This window comes from Populus alba, chromosome 7 (genome assembly GCF_005239225.2).
Source record: "Populus alba chromosome 7, ASM523922v2, whole genome shotgun sequence".
NCBI classification, from domain to species: domain Eukaryota; kingdom Viridiplantae; phylum Streptophyta; class Magnoliopsida; order Malpighiales; family Salicaceae; genus Populus; species Populus alba.
Window position 1 is genome coordinate 7,030,320 of NC_133290.1, and position 19,093 is coordinate 7,049,412.

General features: G+C 33.7%; 3 protein-coding genes across 4 annotated transcripts in view; 2 read left to right on the top strand and 1 right to left on the bottom strand.

The window, feature by feature from the left end:
* LOC118047820 (uncharacterized) overlaps nucleotides 1-19,093 on the bottom strand; it is a 78,602-nt gene that overhangs the window by 11,652 nt on the left and 47,857 nt on the right. The window lies entirely within an intron of this gene.
* On the top strand, nucleotides 179-3,757 carry LOC118047810 (metal transporter Nramp3.1). The gene is made up of 4 exons (XM_035057191.2): nucleotides 179-855; nucleotides 1,437-1,573; nucleotides 1,703-2,355; nucleotides 3,110-3,757. The coding sequence occupies exons 1-4, from the start codon at nucleotides 335-337 to the stop codon at nucleotides 3,299-3,301; spliced, it is 1,503 nt and encodes a 500-aa protein (XP_034913082.1). The 5' UTR covers nucleotides 179-334; the 3' UTR covers nucleotides 3,302-3,757.
* On the top strand, nucleotides 5,667-9,977 carry LOC118047812 (FRIGIDA-like protein 3). Of its 2 annotated transcripts, none has more exons than XM_035057194.2 (4): nucleotides 5,667-5,798; nucleotides 7,726-8,796; nucleotides 9,008-9,192; nucleotides 9,297-9,977. In XM_035057194.2, exons 2-4 carry the CDS (start codon nucleotides 7,758-7,760, stop codon nucleotides 9,789-9,791), a joined length of 1,719 nt encoding a protein of 572 aa, XP_034913085.1. In that variant the 5' UTR covers nucleotides 5,667-5,798; nucleotides 7,726-7,757; the 3' UTR covers nucleotides 9,792-9,977. The 2 variants fall into 2 exon arrangements, with proteins under 2 accessions (XP_034913085.1, XP_034913084.1); XM_035057193.2 differs by lacking the exon at nucleotides 5,667-5,798 and adding an exon at nucleotides 5,840-7,591.

Here is a 19,093-nt window from a genome sequence, read left to right on the forward strand (position 1 = left end):
CATCTTTTTAGGAAATCATTTAAATTTTTAGAATTTTTTTATTTGAATAAACACCAATCTCATTTCTGTTTTTGAATATATATATATATATATATATATATTTACACTTAGATTTTTTTTTATATATATATTGATATAAAAAAAATTAAAAAATATTATTTTAATATTTTTCTAAATAACAATTACTTAAAAAACAACTCATGCCAAATGCTATCCAACAATTTCTATGCGTCACTCTCTTCATCCTCCAACCTCGAAAAAAGGAAAATAAACAAAAAAGACGCAAACAATCTTAAATCAGACATTAACAGTAGACCTTCTAACTCAAAATCCAATGCCTTTACCAGAAGAAGACCCGCAACCTTTATTAAAAGACCAAGAAGAAACAGCTTATGATTCTGACGGGAAAGTCCTTTCATTTGGCATTGATTATGACACGGAAAGCGGTGGCTCAACGGTGGTGTCATCATTTTCATGGAGAAAATTATGGTTGTTCACTGGTCCTGGGTTTTTAATGTGCATTGCTTTTTTGGACCCTGGCAATTTGGAAGGGGATCTTCAGGCTGGTGCAATTGCAGGGTATTCTTTGCTTTGGCTTCTCTTATGGGCTACTGCTATGGGTTTGTTGGTGCAGTTGCTGTCAGCAAGGCTTGGAGTGGCTACAGGAAGGCATTTGGCTGAGCTATGTAGAGAAGAGTATCCAACTTGGGCTCGAATGATTTTGTGGATTATGGCTGAGTTGGCTTTGATTGGTGCTGATATACAAGAAGTTATTGGGAGTGCTATTGCTATTCAGATTTTGAGTAATGGGGTTTTGCCTTTGTGGGCTGGTGTTATTATTACTGCTTTCGATTGGTAATTCTTCTTCTTCTTTTAATATCATTTCGTTTGAATTGGTTTTCGGTCATTTCTTTTTTGGTTTTTGTGTTCGGTTTTTTTTAAAAGTGATTCTGTCCATAAAGCTGATGACTTTTTTATTTGGAGTTTCTATTTCTTTTTGTATTCTTTGGTTTTTGAGTTTGAGCGTAAGATTTAATCCATTTTTGTGATCTGAAGTTTCAGGCTTTGTTGTCTTTCTGCAAATGTTTTTGGATTTTTGTCTATTCTATTTTTTCGACTTTTTAAGTTGAAGGGTTCAACTTTTCAAGTACTAAATCTGTGATTTTTCATCGATTAGAGATTGTTGTTAGAGAATTATATCATATAAGCTACCAGTAAACTAAGAGGACAAGTAATTGATCGACTACTGGTGTGGCCTGGAGTTGGATATATTTAAAATCACTGTGTGTGCAATAGATTGATTCCAGGAGACTGGAGAAAGAATCCTCCTCTTTTTTTTCCCCTATTCACAACAACCAAGCAGAATTTGTGTTAATTTGCTTGTAGAAAAGCTCAGTTCATTATGGTGATGCAGTCCATTTCTTGAGTCAATACAGCTTTATCTTCCTATTTCTTGAGAACTACGGTGTGAGGAAATTGGAGGCTGCTTTTGGGATCCTCATTGGAATAATGGCAGTGACATTTGCGTGGATGTTTGCTGATGCAAAACCCAGTGCCTCCGAACTTTTTCTGGGTGAGTAATGTCATGCTTAACTTAAGATTTCAATTTAAGATTCCAGTTTCCTTGGATTCTTACCATTTGTCCGACTGTAATGCTACCTTGTATCTTGGAGAGAGTTAATTGGATTCTCTGTTGGTGCAGGTATCTTAATTCCCAAACTTAGCTCCAAAACAATAAAACAGGCTGTCGGAGTTGTGGGTTGCATTATCATGCCTCACAATGTGTTCTTGCATTCTGCTCTTGTACAGTCAAGGGAGATTGACCACAATAAGAAAGGCCAGGTTCAAGAAGCTCTCAGATACTACTCCATAGAGTCAACTGCTGCCCTTGCAATATCATTCATGATCAATTTGTTTGTGACGACCATTTTTGCTAAAGGTTTCCACGGGACAGAACTGGCCAATAGTATTGGCCTTGTAAATGCAGGGCAATATCTTCAAGATAAATACGGGGGTGGATTTTTCCCAATTTTATACATCTGGGGTATTGGGTTATTAGCAGCTGGCCAAAGCAGCACCATTACTGGCACTTATGCAGGGCAGTTTATCATGGGAGGTTTCCTGAACTTGGGATTAAAGAAATGGCTGAGGGCATTGATTACTCGAAGCTGTGCTATCATCCCAACTATAATTGTTGCACTTGTTTTTGATACTTCTGAAGACTCACTAGATGTTCTGAATGAATGGCTAAATATGCTTCAGTCTATTCAGATTCCTTTTGCACTCATCCCTCTTCTTTGCTTGGTCTCCAAGGAGCAAATCATGGGCACTTTCACAGTTGGCCCCATTCTTAAGGTATGTTGACTAGTCTCTGTAACTCTGTTGTCCAGTGTTTCTGTCATTAAACTCAAGATAACCCATTAAATTGGTGACAGTAGATTGAATCAAGGAAGCAATTGCCATTTTCAATTTGTTTGGAAGTTTGTGTAACCATATCTTGTGACTTGTGTAGTTCTCTGAGAGTACAATGTACCGTAAAGTGAAAATCTTGCGACATTTTGTGTTTTTTAAATTGATGTTTGAAATTGTGTCTGATAGATGAACTCCAGGCAACCAAGAAAAAATGATTTATTACAAATCTTTTACATGTCATTGAATTAGCTTTATTGTGAGTGAAAAGATGCTTATAATCATGGTTGATGTTGTTAAATGACTGCTCTCTAAGGGAAAATAGTTTTGTGCATGCCTAGAATTGAGAATCACGTCTAGCACTGAGAGTCATGTCGGTGTTTACTACTGAGGTTTTTCTGTATCTGGACCTTTTGCCCTGAGCATCACTTAGGTGCATGCAACTCACATAGACTGTGGCATCAACCATGTTACACCAGTGACCCTTACTAGTGATCATACCTTGTCGACTATATATCATAAATAGTTCGTTCAGGAGGATGGTGAAAAAAATATGGAATTCTACCTTCATTTATGCCACACACTTGCAATCATATCCTGCTGTTAAGTAGTGGTTCTTGTTACTGAGTGGTCTATTTTCTGTCACCTATTTATTAGAAAGAAGTGATGCATTATTTGAACCTTTTTACCCCCTTTGCAGATGTTTTCTTGGCTTGTAGCTGCCTTGGTGATGCTAATCAATGGTTACCTTTTGCTTGACTTTTTCTCCAATGAAGTAACTGGAGTAGTGTTTACCACTGTGGTATGCACTTTTACAGGAGCATATGTTACGTTTATAATTTATCTCATTTCTAGGGAAGTATCCATTTCCACTTGGTACTGTCCCACCTAAACAGATAGAATATGATCATCAAACTTCGACTGCAAGTTATTTGAAGCATGCAGTTTCTGTTGCCAGCGATCCATTAGATGGCTGCCAAATTTGAGATGCAGAGGAATAACTTCACCTGTTTAAGAAGAGTGCATCTTTCCAGGCTAGCTGTGTACAAAATATACTCAAAGCCACTTGTAGTATCTTGCTGCTGTTGGGGAAAAAAAACAAAAAACAAAAAAACAAGGTGGTTCGTTTTGTGTTATAGATCTTGTCCATTATTTTTGTTCTATACAGAGGACTGGAAGAACAGGCCTGCTAACAGAGAAAGCTTTTCAAACTAAACGGGAGGGATAACATCAAAGTTTTGTCACTGTAATTCAATTTGTACTCAAACCAGATCAGCTTGAATTGCTAAGCGATGACATCAGATCTCTAGTGCTTTTTTGGTATTTGATTTTTATTCATCAACTCCTACATCCTCCGTGTCCCATTACCTTTTCTCCATGGAAATGCTAGAACATACAGATGATAGATGCATGTTGCTTGTGGAAAGAAAGCAAAGCATGTGCAAAGATGCTACCTCTTTGTAGCAATCAAGCGTAGGCAATCCTGGTAATAGTGTCGGAGAACTGCTGCCCTATTTTGAGGTAAGAAGGGTAGCTCTGGATACATGGGTTGCTGCTATTCATAGACTGTTTATTTCACCATAAGCAAACCTTTACTTAATTTAATTAAAACAACTTCCTCTAATAATGTAATTATGACAACTTGTGACTGTGATGGAAAGTAATGCCTCACTTGCATAGGCTTTACAGACTCTTTTTTAAATATAAAAAAATAGATGGTAAATTGGAAGCACAAAATCAATAAATTCTTATTTTTGTTTTAAAAATTAATATTTTTTTTTTTAATTCATAAAAGATCCAAATTTCAAGTTTGATTTGGCAAACAAATTACTAAAACATTTGGGTTTTGTCATGGAGCTTCCCTGTTCATGAACAGTGAAGGCTTTTTTTTTTTTTTTTTCCAATTTTCCATCATTGCCTTTTAATTTCTATCCTTCAATTTTTTTATTGAGTCCTTTTATGACCTAATTGCATGAAATTAAGTTTGAAATTGTGTTAAAACAAATATTTTTAAAAAAGAACTTGAATGTCAAACATAGAGAAAATACATGGTCACTTTAAGTTTTTCGTTTCGGTCCACAAGTTTATTTTATTTATTTTTCAGTTTTTGAGTTAGAGATATAAGAGAGAGATTCCACATATAATGATGAAGAGATAAAATTGTTGGTACTTTCTCTTCAAAGGAGTTTAAAGAAAGTGTTTTTTTTTCCATTTAAAAATAGCGGGAATGGCAAATTGAGTTTGGTTTGAAATTTTTGGATTCATTTAATTTTTGTTTTTTAGCGATTTGGGGTTGTTTGATAATTTATATAGGTTTTATAGATTTTTTAAAATGAAAATAGGTTGAAAATAAAATTTCAAAGCCAACTACCCCACTTTTTCTAGTATCACAATGGTGGTTGGATTCTAGACAATAAAGAGTGAAAGTGTCACTTGTTATTTCAAAAAAAAAAAAAAAACAGAGCAAATAAAATGTCATTTGTTCTTTAAGAAAAGAAAAAAAAATAATAAAGATGTTTTGCGCAAGTATGTCTATCTTAGGTTTATATGCCTGTATATTTTTGAAAGGCCCACAAAATAAGGTTATTTTATTATTATTTTTTCAATTTCTGGGATTTTATTGAATTTTTTTATTTGTATTTTTTTTAATTTTATCTTTAACCATTTGATTAATTCTTAATTAGCTTTTATGACTTTTTTTTCGATTTTCTTTCTATAGGATTATTGCAATCTTAAATAAATATCTTAATATTTAGCTGATGCATAATTTTATGAGCATCTATTTTTATTATCATATAATTAATTAAAAAATAAAGTTATTAAATTTAATAGAGTCCATGACTCGAGTTATATATTTGAAAAGTTAAGTCGTAAAGTCTAGGTTGATTCAATATATCATCATGTTAATATTAAAAAATATATCATCTTGAATTTTTTTAAGAGTCAAACAAAAGTTTTTTTACTAGCCATCCAAGTTGGTTGTAAATTAACTAAGTTAATTGGGTTACGACAAGTTAACTTTTGCATAATTTAATTTTAAACTCAAGTTAGATAAAAAAAAATCAAGAGAATTCAAGATTTATTGATATAATTTTTTTAATCTAAGTATTTTTTTTTTATTTTAACATGCAATTTTTTTTCTGTGATCCTTACAAACCTAAAAAAGTAGAAATAAAACATTGATGAAAATAATGAAACGGCGTGTAGTGCATGATAGAGATATGTCTCAACCCAATATAAGTTGTGGGCTTTATGAATGAAAAATGGGCCCACAATGAATAAATAAATTAAGAACCCAGAGGGATGGTGTTAGGGTTCTTCGTCGTAGTCCCTGGACGAAAGAGCTTCACTAACTCATCATTTATTCCTTATCCTCCGAAACTGAAAAGGTATTTTATTTTATCTATTCACTTTTTGCATTTCTCCCTCTTGTCGACCTGTAATATAAATATTTTCTTAATTTATTTTTGTTTTTCTAGCTCTATGTTTGCTTAATTATATTGTTAAGAATTAGATTACTTTTTGGTTTTTAAGTTTGCAATAAAAATTATAATATTAAATTCTTTCTAGGGATTCTTTCACTTATAATTGCAATGCATGAAATTAGTTTAGTATTGGTATGCCCAATGATTATCTTTGCTGGTTTTGTTTAGGGGAAGATGAAATGGAAATGGGGATGGCCCTTTTCGTTATATATGTGCTTGATCTTCGTTTCTTTTTCTGACCAATCTCTTTATAAACAATGCAGCTTTTCTTTGTCATGTTGTTTCTCTTGCAATGCATTTGTTGTAAAGATAAAAAAAAAAAATATGATGCTCATGCATGTTAATTTTGGCTGAAAAAACAAAAAAGGAGTGAAGTGATGTTTTTGAAGCTCAAGGAGAGAAGTTTGCTGACTAGTATGGCTAGTTGTGGTGCGTTCTTTGTGAGTCTATCTGTGGTTTATGTTGTGACCCCCCCGCCCCCCTTTCTTTAAATGTCTATCATACATTCAAGTAACTTTCTTTGCTCACGGCTTGTAAACACATAAGGACATAAAGTATATTGGATGCCATGTATAAATATTAAATTCGTTTGCATACTTCTATCACAGCATAAAGTTTCGTAAACAAGTAGAAAGTCATATTTTGTCCTGCAAGTTTGTAAAGCAATTACAACCTGATTTCATATAATAATAACAAGAAGCTTTTTGGATTCTTTCCTCTGAACCAAAACTGCAAAAACTGATTTAACTAGCATTAGACTTTGTTAGGATATAAATTCAGAAAACATTGCCTGCATTTCACATTAAGAAACTGCGGTGTTGTATTGATAATCGTTAAGATCACTGATATAGTTGAATGATGAAGCATTGTTCATCTATGTGATGTTAAAGGTAGTCGAATCATCAATTTGGAATGAAAGTTGATGTGTACTCGAATAACATAATGTCCAAACTTTATACTTTGACAATGAGAAGAGTCACTTTTATGCTTGAAAACCTTCTGGCATTTGTATTCAAATATTATAAATGGTCACTTCAATTATGTGCATGCTCGTTTTCCTGTAATTCCCCTAACACATGACCAATATATAGTTGGTCTGGGGATATAGTCAATAACAATGTTTGTACCTATCTACTATTTGATGTGCCTTGACATTTTTTTTTTTAATTTTAGTCAAAATCTCTTCTGGGATATCTTCCAATCATGTTCTTTTTAGAGGATTTGTTTTTGTTGATTCATAGTGTGCTAGGCTTAATCATATTTTGGCTGGTAAGCTCATCTCTAACATGTTGTGCCGTTTGCTCCTTAAGTGACGTCTTATAAGTTTGAAAGTTTCTTCTACAGGCTTGTTCAAATGTTGCTGTTGTTGTTTTCTGGATAAAATGGTATGATCATGAAAAGATACATAAAATATGTTTCAAAGAATTTCTCATGGGAATGATACAACATTGTTTGATGAAGGAAACCTAACTGTCGCAATTCTACATTTTGAATGTTTGCTTGTGTAATTATGTATAATAAGCCTGTTGAAACCCAGATGGTTCACTGGTCTACTGCATGATAGGCTGGCTTGGTTGTTGAATTGTGCCAAAAATCTTTATAAAAGGCAACTTAAAATAAAGATACCAATTGGTCCTGAGGATAAAGAAAATTAAGGGAGGTTTGCATTAAATTGTCGATCATGAGCCCCAAGATTGGTAGGAATCTGAGCTATGAACTCCAAATCATTAAGTGTATTTTCATCTTTTTTTTTTTCTTTTTTTTTCCACTTGAAATTGGGCACATGACATTTTTGTTTCTTATATTCCTTTTGATGTTTTCCTGCCTTTAGAAATCCACAAAGCACCTCCTCTTCGATCAGCAATGGCTAATTCTGAGCAAGTTGTGGAAAATGATGCTGGATCCTCTCTGATAGAAGAGCTTGGGAGGGCATTACATGAGCTAGAAGCTTGCAAGGATTCTTCTGAGGAAAAGGTTCAGTGGATGGAAATTGAAGAACATTTCCGCAACCTTGATATGGTGTTAAAGAAAAAGTCTGAAGAGTTAGAAGCTAGGGAGAAAGAATATGAAGAGAAAGAAGCTGAAACTCGTGCATTGCTTGCTGAGAGAGAGGTGGCTGTTGTCACTAAGGAACTAGAACTCCTAGATCGAATACAGGAGCTAAAAGATACTGCTGTTTCTGTCATCGCAGAGGCACGAGCTAATCACCAGCCCAGCTCTTTGGAGTGCATTGATGGTGGAGATAACATAGACAGAAAGGTAAGCAGCTCTCTTGCTGAAATAAATTATCCAGGGGAGTATTCTCAAAAAATGGGTGAAACTGCTGATGGTGTGGCTGCTGATGTTAAGCCACGTCCAGAGCTCACACAATTTTGCGAGCAGATGGATGCAAAAGGGCTTCTGAGTTTTGCCATGGAGAATCAAAAAAATTTATATGCCATCCGTGATGAACTTTCTGTTGCACTAGAAATTGCAACTGAACCAGCCCGTTTGGTGCTGGATTCACTAGAGGGGTTTTATCCTCCTGTTGAAACCGGCCAACAAATGGATAAGAAGGATGCTGCCCTTCAGGGCATGCGCAAATCCTGTGTTATATTTATGGAAGCCATGGCCGCCTTATTGGCAAGAATTGACCCAGGTGCTGATCACCTTCTAAACCCTGAAATAAAGCAGCAAGCCAAGGCATTTGCTGATGAATGGAAGCCTAAGTTGGCTAGTGCGGGCACTGATGCTACCAATGGAGATCCATTGGAAGCAGAAGCATTCTTGCAGCTCCTTTCAACTTTTAGAATTGCTTCGGAGTTTGATGAAGAAGAACTCTGCAAGCTTGTTCTTGTAATTGCCCAGCGCAGGCAAGCACCTGAGCTCTGCCATTCTCTTGGTTTAACACACAAAATACCAGGTTGGTGTTCTTTTAATTAACTGACCTGAGGAGCCTGGAGACTGGACCATTGTTTCCTTAGGATGTTTCATACTCTTCATTCCTTTAGGACATGGTAGTCTTATAATTATTGACCGAACATGGACTCTTGCAATCAGTTTAACTCTGATATTCTAATTGGGCTGTTAAATTGTTTTGTCTTGAATTTACCGAGCCTGCATTATCTTTGCAGGTGTTGTTGATTTATTGGTCAACGATGGGAAACAAATTGATGCTGTTAGATTTATCCATGCCTTCCAGCTAACTGAAATTTTCCCTCCTGTTCCCCTCCTGAAGACATACTTGAAGGATTTGAGAAGAAACTCACAGAACACACAAAGAAAGGGTGGAAACTCAGGAGGTGGTGCAGGTGTACAGGTACATTTCTATTTGAGGAAAAAAAGGGGAAATAGTGAATGTTGCTACTTGCTAGTATATTTCAACAGAATGATACTTTCTTACGACTTGCTCTTTCTACACAGGTTGATGGAAATGCACTAGAGCTTGCAGCACTGAAGGTTGTCATCAGGTGTGTTGAAGAGTACAAGCTTGAAGCTGACTACCCACTTGATCCACTTCAGAAAAGGCTTGCTCAATTGGAGAAATCGAAATCTGATAAGAAGAGGGCAGGTGATTTTGGTAAACATTACCAATTGAAGAAACCAAAAGTTAATCGAGGTTATCGTGGATTGCGAGGTGCTGCCACTGGTCCTGCAGGTGGTTGGCGAGCTCCACCTCCTTGGACAGCGTACCCTGGAATGCTGCCTGAGAGGTATCCTCATGCTGTTCCAAATCCCTTTGAATATCAGATTCCTAGCCAATCTGCATATGGCCAGCAAGCTAATGATCAAAAGATATACTACAATCCTCAAGATGACAGGGTTACCGCTGCATCCTCATACAGTGCAGCTCCTCCTAATTATGGCAGTTATATGGGCGCTGGAACGCGATCCTCACACCAACCATATATGCAGTAGTCTCATTTACATGGTAGTTCATTTTTCTTCTTTTTTTTCTGCGATGCAGAATTAAATATTGTAATGTTCTGTATGCACGTATTATCCTTGTTCTGTTAGTAAATGCAAAGATTTAATAACATTGTAGTTGCTAGATGAAATCATCATCTCTCTGAACCATTTAAAAATTGCTTCAGTTTTTATTCATTTGGCATCTCCACGTGGTGCTAGATTCATCTCAACAAGTTATTTTATACCACGCACCTCCCGTTTCTTTTTTCTTGAAATCATCACCTCCCTGAATTTGAACCTTGAGCCGCGGTAACTTCTTCCTTAAAATTTAAGCTAACCATGCAAGGATTCTCAATCAAATCCTGAATTTTATTTTTGTGTCAATCAAGTTCTTAAATAATCAAAAAGTTGTTAATTGAGTCCTTTCCATGACAACGGATTTGGGTGTTTGGTATCATTCCATTCAAGATTATCTGAAAAAAGCAATTCAAAGAATCTCCAATGTAAGCTACGAATGTAATTCTCTTCTAAAATTAAAATCACGGCCATTTGAGATGCCAAGACATTCAGTTTTTTTACATAAATAACCTGATTTTTTATATTTAATTCTCTTAATACAAAAAAAAAAAATAAAAAAACTAAGAGCCCTGAGTGACTCCTAAGTGAAATTATTGTGGATCGGAGCAGTCTTTCTTAGGGGATCCTTGGCTTCTCAGTGATTTCTTCGTGCAAGATAAGCATTGTTCCACTCTTACATCTCGGTTGTAAGGCTTGCTATTGTGTTTTTGGAATGCTTTGACTATTTTGAGTTTGTTTTTGGGTGTGCAGATGGCTATGTTCAAGGGGATTATCGTTTGAAGGTCGTGGAGCTGGTGGGTTTGATTGGATTTTGGCTCGGCTAGGGTGGGTTGGTTGTGGTTGGTCGATGGGTGTGTTGAGGGCCTTCTCCTTCCTTAGTTAGTTCGGTGTGCTAGGATTTTACATTAAATGCACATCCCATTGCAATGTACCTAGTTGTTTGATTTTCATTGAGAGAGTAGGGGCTGATACTCTTGGATTTGATGTTTGATTGCTCAAGGACGACATTCTTGGGTATTGACCAAATGGCCAGAAATTCAAAGAGATTGGTCATAGAGTTGAAAGTGTTGTCGAATGCTTCTTTTTTGTTCTTCCTTTGATATTTTGACATGCTCTCTTATTTGATAAGCTAATAATTGAAGAAATCCATTATGTAACCTTTCTTATCACATGTTTGTGTAATTGAATTCTTGAAAAACACTCATTTTATGCTGTCATCTATTGGTATGACTCATTTCTGATTTTAAATATCGTTCAACTGAAAATGTTGATTTAATTATTTGTGATGAGATACATGACAAGGACAAAGATCCAATATATTATGATGTTGTTTCATGGTTTATGATCTATGGTTCATATGGTTTACAAACCCAAACAGTAAATGCATGAAGAAAGGAAAGTGTTTCCTAAAGAAAATCAAAAGTCAAACAATCTTTGATGACAATGGTTTGTTTATTATAGAAGAAGAGAACAATGTGGAAAATCTATTATTAAAGATGGGATTGAACTAAACAACAGTCATGTTGTTCCATACAACAAAGAGTTATTATTACGATACAATACTCATATAAACATTAAGATCTGTTGTCAATCAAAGCTCATTAAATATCTTTTGAAGTATGTCAGTAAAAGATCTGATAGATGTAGGATTTCTATTGAAAAAGATAACAATTATGAGATTAAAATATATCTTAATTGTATATTCATATATCCATACAAAGAGTTGTTTTTGGAGTTGTCTCCAATTCCTATTCATTCAAAATCTCCTTCTATCGAGCGACTTCAAGTTCATTTACCGCAACATTTGAACATTGTCTTTTCAAGGAGTCAACCGTTACCATCAATTTTAAGAAGGTTAGGTGTTGATAAAACAATCCTTACACAATAGTTTGCATGAAATCAAATTGATGTCGACGGGCATAATATTTATTACTCTAAATTTCCAAATAAGTATGTTTGGGGTGTTGGAAAAAAAATATGGGTACCTAAATTAAAAGGGTTTTTGCCTTGTCCATGTCACATATGTCTACCTCACTGCTAGAGAGTTATATTTTGTTAGGTTACTTTTAAACCATGTTAAAGGAGCTTTAAGTTGTAAAGACTTGAGAAAGGTTTTTGGAGTTGTTTATCTAACATTTCGGCTTGCTTACACGACGTTGAGTGTTTTGGGTGATGATAAGAATGGGTTGAGGCTTTTTATGAAGCTATTACAAGTGCCGCATCTCCATAACTTAGACAAGTTTTTGTTAGCATCATTCTTTTTTGTAAAGTTGTCGATCCAATAGCTTTATTCCTTGAATGTTTGCATTTAATGCATGATGATATCATATACCATCTTAGATTAACCTTCATCATGCCAAATCTATGATTATCATAAGCTAAGTTGCAAAATTATTTTTTGTATGAGCTTGAGTTTCTTTTTAATATTACTGCCACCTATCTTGAGAAACATGATCTTCCAATGTCAGATGAGAGTTCATTGTCTGAAGTCAAAAATAAACTTTTAAGGGGAGAACTAAATTATAATATCCTTGATTTGACATGTCAGCATTTATTTGCTTTTTCGATACTTAACTAGTGCCAAAAAAGAATCTATGAATATGTTGTTAAATATGTTCTCAATAAATCCCATACATTGATATTTGTCCATAGCCATAAAGGCATTGGGAATTTTTTTTTTTTGTGGCATACAATAATTAATAAAATAAGGTTTGACAGTGCTTGTTGTTGCCTCATCCGAGATTGCTTCACTTTTGTTACCAAGTGGGAGAATTGTTCATTCAAGGTTTAATATTCATCTTTTAGTTATTGATAGCTCATCATATGAGATAAAAAAAAAAACACATATCTTTCACATTTGTTTAAAATGACAACTCTTGTTGTTTGGAATAAGACTCTAATGAATAATAGATGTTGCTTCGAGACATTGGACCATTCGTTACAAGTTATTTTATGAAATGGTCGAGACTCTAAGCAAGAAAAACCATTTGGAGGGAAATAAATTTTGTGAAAGGGGATTTCATGCAAATTTCACCTATTGTTCCTACAGGAACAAGGGAAGAGATTGTCCATGCTTCTCTTCGTAGCTTGGCTTTATGGCCTAAGTTCAAAACTCTCACTCTTAAAAAGAGCATGTGCCTTTCATTCGATGGCCTTGATGACAATAAAAAAAAAAGGAACTTTGTGAATTTGCTAAGTGGATTCTTTCAATTATGGATGGAGAAATATCTGACCTCACATTCCTAAATGATTGTGATGCATCTCTGGTTAAAATCCCATCAGATAGATTGTTAAATGTTGGGTTAGATCTAATTACAACCATTGTCTCAACAATTTATCCTTGCATTAGTGAAACCAATATTAATACAAACTATTTTAAAGAAAGGGCAATCATCACTCCGAAGAATGTTATAATTACTTAGAAAAACATTTTCTTTCTTAATAGTTCATTAGGGGTCAAATGCCTTTACCTAAGCATTGATATTGTCTGCAAGTCCTTTAGCAATATTAATAATGTTGATTTATTATACCCTGTTGAGTTTATCAATTAACTCGAGTTTAATGATGTGCTCTTATATGCCTTTTCTTTGAAAATAGAGACATCAATCATGTTATTATGTAATATAAATCTACCAACTGGTTTATGTAATGGAATAAAACTCAATGTTACACAACTTCTTGAGAGAGTGATCAAAGTGCAAATTATAACAAGGTTTAATAATGGAAGTCATGTTTTCATCCTAAGAATTGTCTTTCATATAAATGAAGGAAGGTGCCCATTCACAATTAGACAAAGACAATTTCCTTTTAGACCATGTTATGGTATGACAATAAAAAAAATTTAGGGGCAATCATTGAAACTCATCGGCATTTTTCTCAAAGAACAAGTTTTCAATCATAGCCAATTAGATGTCGCTTTCTCACGATTACGTCAAATAATAGGCTCAAAATAATCATATATGACAACAAAGGAAAACCTTTTGATTATGCGAAGAATATTGTCTATAAAGATGTCATAGGATTTATATCTAGAGAATGATTGTTTTAAATTGTAAAGGTCAAATGCAGTCATTGAACAATGCCTTCTAAGGAATTACTTTCTCTTTTTAATGACCCTTCTAAAGTTTCAAGAGCCTTTTTTTTTCTTTATTTGTTAACTTTTACCTATTCTCTTTTAGTTTTCTATACAGCTTCCCTATTTCTTATTTGTTCAATTGCATTATATGTTACTAAATTAGATTCTTTTTATATGTGTTTTCTATATGTGTTGTGCCTCTCATTTATATGAAAAAACACATAGCATCTAACCAACTATATTATATCTTCATAGAGCCATGACTATTCCAATTCAAAAAATCAAGAAGTTCCTCTTTTATCCATTAATGTGTGCTCGAGTCTATTGTCTGTGGATAGCAAAATTTGATGGCCAGTATATCAACTTTAATTGTATTTTGTTGATAATTAGGTTAGTTTTTCCTTGTTATACTAATATATTAACAATTGGTTAGTTTTTCCTTGTCATAGTTTTATTCCCTTGATGATTTTGATACTTCTTTGCTTAAACTTTTTTTTTTTTTCTGCCTATAAAAAAAACATGGCAACTTACCTTACAAATTGTCATTTCATTAATACACCATTTTTAATTTTATTTATAGTTGCATATTTTTTCCTTTTAAATGACATTTCTTATGTTTTTTTAATATAGGGCAAAGCAATTCAAGGATCGAAAAAAGCAAGGGATATTCCATTTTTCAATGACTCCTTTGTTGAGGATGAACACTATGTAATAAATTTTCTACATACGAGTATAGATCAAGAAACTTGGTGCTTCCAAACAATGTTGTCGTTGACTTGAAATCTGACATAATAATTTATGCCATTTCTTCTATTATACCATTAGTGTTGAGGCATTATTTTAGTACGGTTGACTTCTTGTATATTCTATCTAAAATAAAAGGATCAAGGATTCTCATAATTTTTTACAAGCACTTTTAGTTATTTTCCTCTTATAGTTGACTCGGTGTTTCATATAAAAAAAAAATCTTAACACTTAGGCCTTTTATTATTTTTAAGATGTGCTTAAAAGGCTCAAAGCACTACAACCACTACAGCAAATCTTGATTAGTGGTCAAAATCTTGAAAATAAAAAAAGGTCACCTTAGAAAATACACAGTTAGTTTTCACAACCCATCAACTTTATGGAATACATATTTCATTGCATAATAAATATTTTCCAATCTATTCCAAGGGTGATGAGCTACGTATTACTCTTTGGGGCAACCATGTTAAGAGCTTTGATGTTGTTGCTCTACAGGAGCTCTCGTCTTTGTCATTGTTGTTTTTGCAAAGTTTCGTGTCTCTAAACTTCTAGGTCAACCCTTTCACCTCCAAGTCATCAACTCACATCATCAATTTTCTATTTGATTAATGACATTTCTTTTTCATTTTCTTTTCTTTTTTTTAGCCCAACCATTTTCTTTTTTTATACTCTAAACACCAAACTTAAATAACATTGATGTTTCACTTTGGTACTTTAATCCTGGTATGCTTAAATTATTAGTATACACGTATTAGTGTGTCTTCCTTTCTTTATTTAGTTTTATTTTAGCACACATATTTCTTTTTTATGTTAACTCTTTTTTTTTTCTCATGTTATGCCACAGTTTTAACCAACTCTGTGTTGAGATTTATCAGTTGCCATTATATTCAAACGTTGTATTGTCGATCGAAGACCAAATTAATGAAAATAGGAATACAGTTAGAGAGATTCTGGATATGAATCCTTATGAACACAAGGTTTACCTTTTTTATTTTCATTCAAATACTTTATATTATGTTTTTGCTCATTTTTATAAGCATTCTAGGAGATTCTATTCGAAATCTCAGCCTATGCATTTTGACTATAGTGTTTCCCCCTTAATCATCATGCAATATTTTACTTTCTATTTTTTGCAGGACGCAAGATTCACATGTGGGCATCCATTTCTGAATTTCATTTTTCTAAGGGTGGTGGTATCCAAGTTGTTTAAAATACAACAAAACTTAGTGGAACTAGAAAAATTACAAATACATCAACCACGACTTCATAACCTCTTTGGCGGTTCCATGGTGTTCTGCATTACACATTAATAGATGATTTTTTTTTTAAATAACTTTGTTATCAATGTTTTTTTGTTGTTGCTTTAATTGCCCAAATGTTCACATAAATTTCGACTACAATGTGTTGTGGCTGATAGAGAAGATGCTTATAGCTTCTTTTTAGTTGTGAAAGCTACTCAGAACTTCTTTGGTTCGTCTACAAATCATTATATGTATGAAAAAAAGTTTAGCAATCCTTTTATCATCGTGCCTCTAATGATTGTCAAGCTCAGCAAGAGCTTTATTTTTCAGCTTAGATTCAGTGCCTTCAGACCTGGTAGCAATCGATGTGACATGGTCATATATAAAATCTTTGATGATGTCCTTTAAAATGAGCTTGATGAGTAATCCTAGCAACTAGGAACATTTGCAACATCTGATGTGGTTGTTGCTCCAGCCTCAACACCATCACCTTCATACAACCCTTTCACTTTAGCAAACATTGTGCTTTAACACCTAATAACCATTATATCTACTGACACACCCAAAACAACAATACCAACAAACTTCCCTACTAAAACAAAAGCAAATTTAGAGTTTGACAATAGAAAACACCATTTAGGCAAGCCTATATTTTCCCTTTTTTTTGGAATGTTCTGTTCCTAATAACCCATGAAACCATGTGATCTCAGAATAAACAGAAGACACAATGCGATATTCAAACTCAATGGAGACTTGGAAACTCTATCTTGCTTCTTACTCTTTCAAAAAATGAGTGCATTACCTAAAAATATACACCAACCAGTAACAGAGTGACGAGTATCCGCACATTCGGCCTAGCTAGTGTCACTATACCCCCATAAACTATAGGGAAGATTCCTTAGAAAAGAATAACCCGTATATAGAGGTGCCTTTCAAATATTGGATAATGCGATGGATAACGACTAGGTGAAGGTGTCAAGGGGCTGCATAAATTGACTAACCTACTAGACAACAACAAAAAATGTCAGAACAAGTAATCGTCAAGTGGTTCAAACTCGCAACAAGTTATTGATACAAGGATGGATATGATAGAAGGGTGTCTTCCTCCTAACGAAGCTAAGATTTACCTTCAAGGGAGTAAGAACATAATTGCTCAATTGGAGGCCAGCTAATGAAATCACTTCATCCATATATTCGTGCTGGTGTAACAATGTACCAATCAGAGCAAGTTACACCTCAAGACCAAGAAAGTATTGCAAGGGACCCAAAATCTTTCGTGTGAAAAAAAGCCTTGAGATGCTGTTGTAATTACTTAATTAACGCAGTATTAAAGCCAATAATCACAATGTCATCAATATATACTAGAAGCAATACAATTCCTACAGAAGTATTGTGAAGAAACAGAGAGGAATCAAACTGACTCTGAGTAAAGTGAAAAGTAAGCAGAGTGGAGCGAAATTTATCAAACCATGCATGTAAAGCTTGTTTCAGCCCATACAAAGATCAACGTAGCTGACAAACCTCTAAGGAAGGTATGGTAAACATGCCGAGAGGTGGAGACATAGGTATCTTCCTTCAAATCCTCATGTAGAAAAGCATCTTCACGTCTATTTGCTGAGGTTTAATTGACAATATATGCTCACAGCCAATTTGGCATAAATTATATGTCTTTGGGCTATTTAAAATGTTACTTTTCACAGTTTAATTCTAAAATAGAACATTATACCTATGAAATCATTTTGACATCAATTTGAGTCATAATTTAGTTTTTGTTCCAAGTTGAGTCATGATCAACGAGTAGAAATCATGTCTTTGAGTTCTTATATCAAAAGTTGCCTTTTTGTAATTCATTTCTAGAAGAATATATTATATTGATGAAATTTGTTTGACAAAACTTTTATGAACAACCCTTTTTTAGAGCCATAATTTAGATTTTCTTCAAATTTAGTCATGGTGAGTGAGTAGAAATCATTTTGACAACAATGTTGTAAACATATTCTTTGAGTCACAATTTAGTTTTTGTTCCAAATTGAGTTATGATCGATTAATAGAAATTATATGTCTTTGAGTCATATGTTAAAAGTCACTTTTTGTAATTAATTTCTCAGAGAATATATTATACTAATGAAATTTGTCTGACAAAATTGTTGTTACATAAATGTAGTCAAAATGTTTTACAAGTTCAATGAGTAAAAATCTTGTTTATTCACTTTTCATCTTCCACTCAAATGACATCAAATTGCACTATAGGTTCTTTGTTTTCTTACATAATAAGTATAGAAAAAACTATCTATATTTGTCAAAAAAGATACAGTAAATTACTTAAATGAAGTTGCATCAAATAGAACGTAAGGAAAAAGGTTTTATACCATGAAAGAATAGGCATAGAGAATGTTTTCTCTTTTAGCATATGCTCTAAATCTTCAAACTATCTTCTTGGTTGAGATGAATTATGAATTATGTTCCTTGAGTCTGAATGTGTTGTATACACATGTTGCTTCTGTAATCAATCATGTTTTCTCTTTAGCGTATTATGATGGCTTAATTAAGATGTTTTTTTTATCATATTTAATCATTTACTTACATGCACAGATGAAGAGCAAATTGGACAAATAACTAAGAAATGATGTTGAAAGTCAACTACTTAGACTTGAAGCTTCACGTTTCAGAACTTGCTTGGTGCATTGCTCAAGAGTTAGGCGTAACAATTCACAGGTTTGAAAAGTATTGTATTAGGAATGCAATGCAGGTTATATTGCAGCATTAACAATATATATGTGTAGGGGGGGTTTCATTATAGCACTAGACATAGATTACTATTTATTGCTACAGTAAAATTACCATTTTACCTCTCCATTAAAAAAAATCAAAGTTTTACTTTGGAGGTAGAGTTTTCTTTTCATGAGGACTCATTGGTCATTGTTGATTTGTGAGAGTCAAAATGATCTTTTCATATAAAAGTAAACAATAAAATAATTATATTACCCTTTAAAAATCAGAAGTATGGAATTGTTTTTTGTCATTTTCTTTTTTTGAGAAATGGTGTAATTGATCCAATGCCTTTCAAATTAAAAAATTTAAAGCTATCATTTAGGGGCTATTTGGACTTTTGTGGTTTCTTTGTTATATACAATGTGAATGAGGATTAGTTTAGTCTTTTTAGCAATATAAAA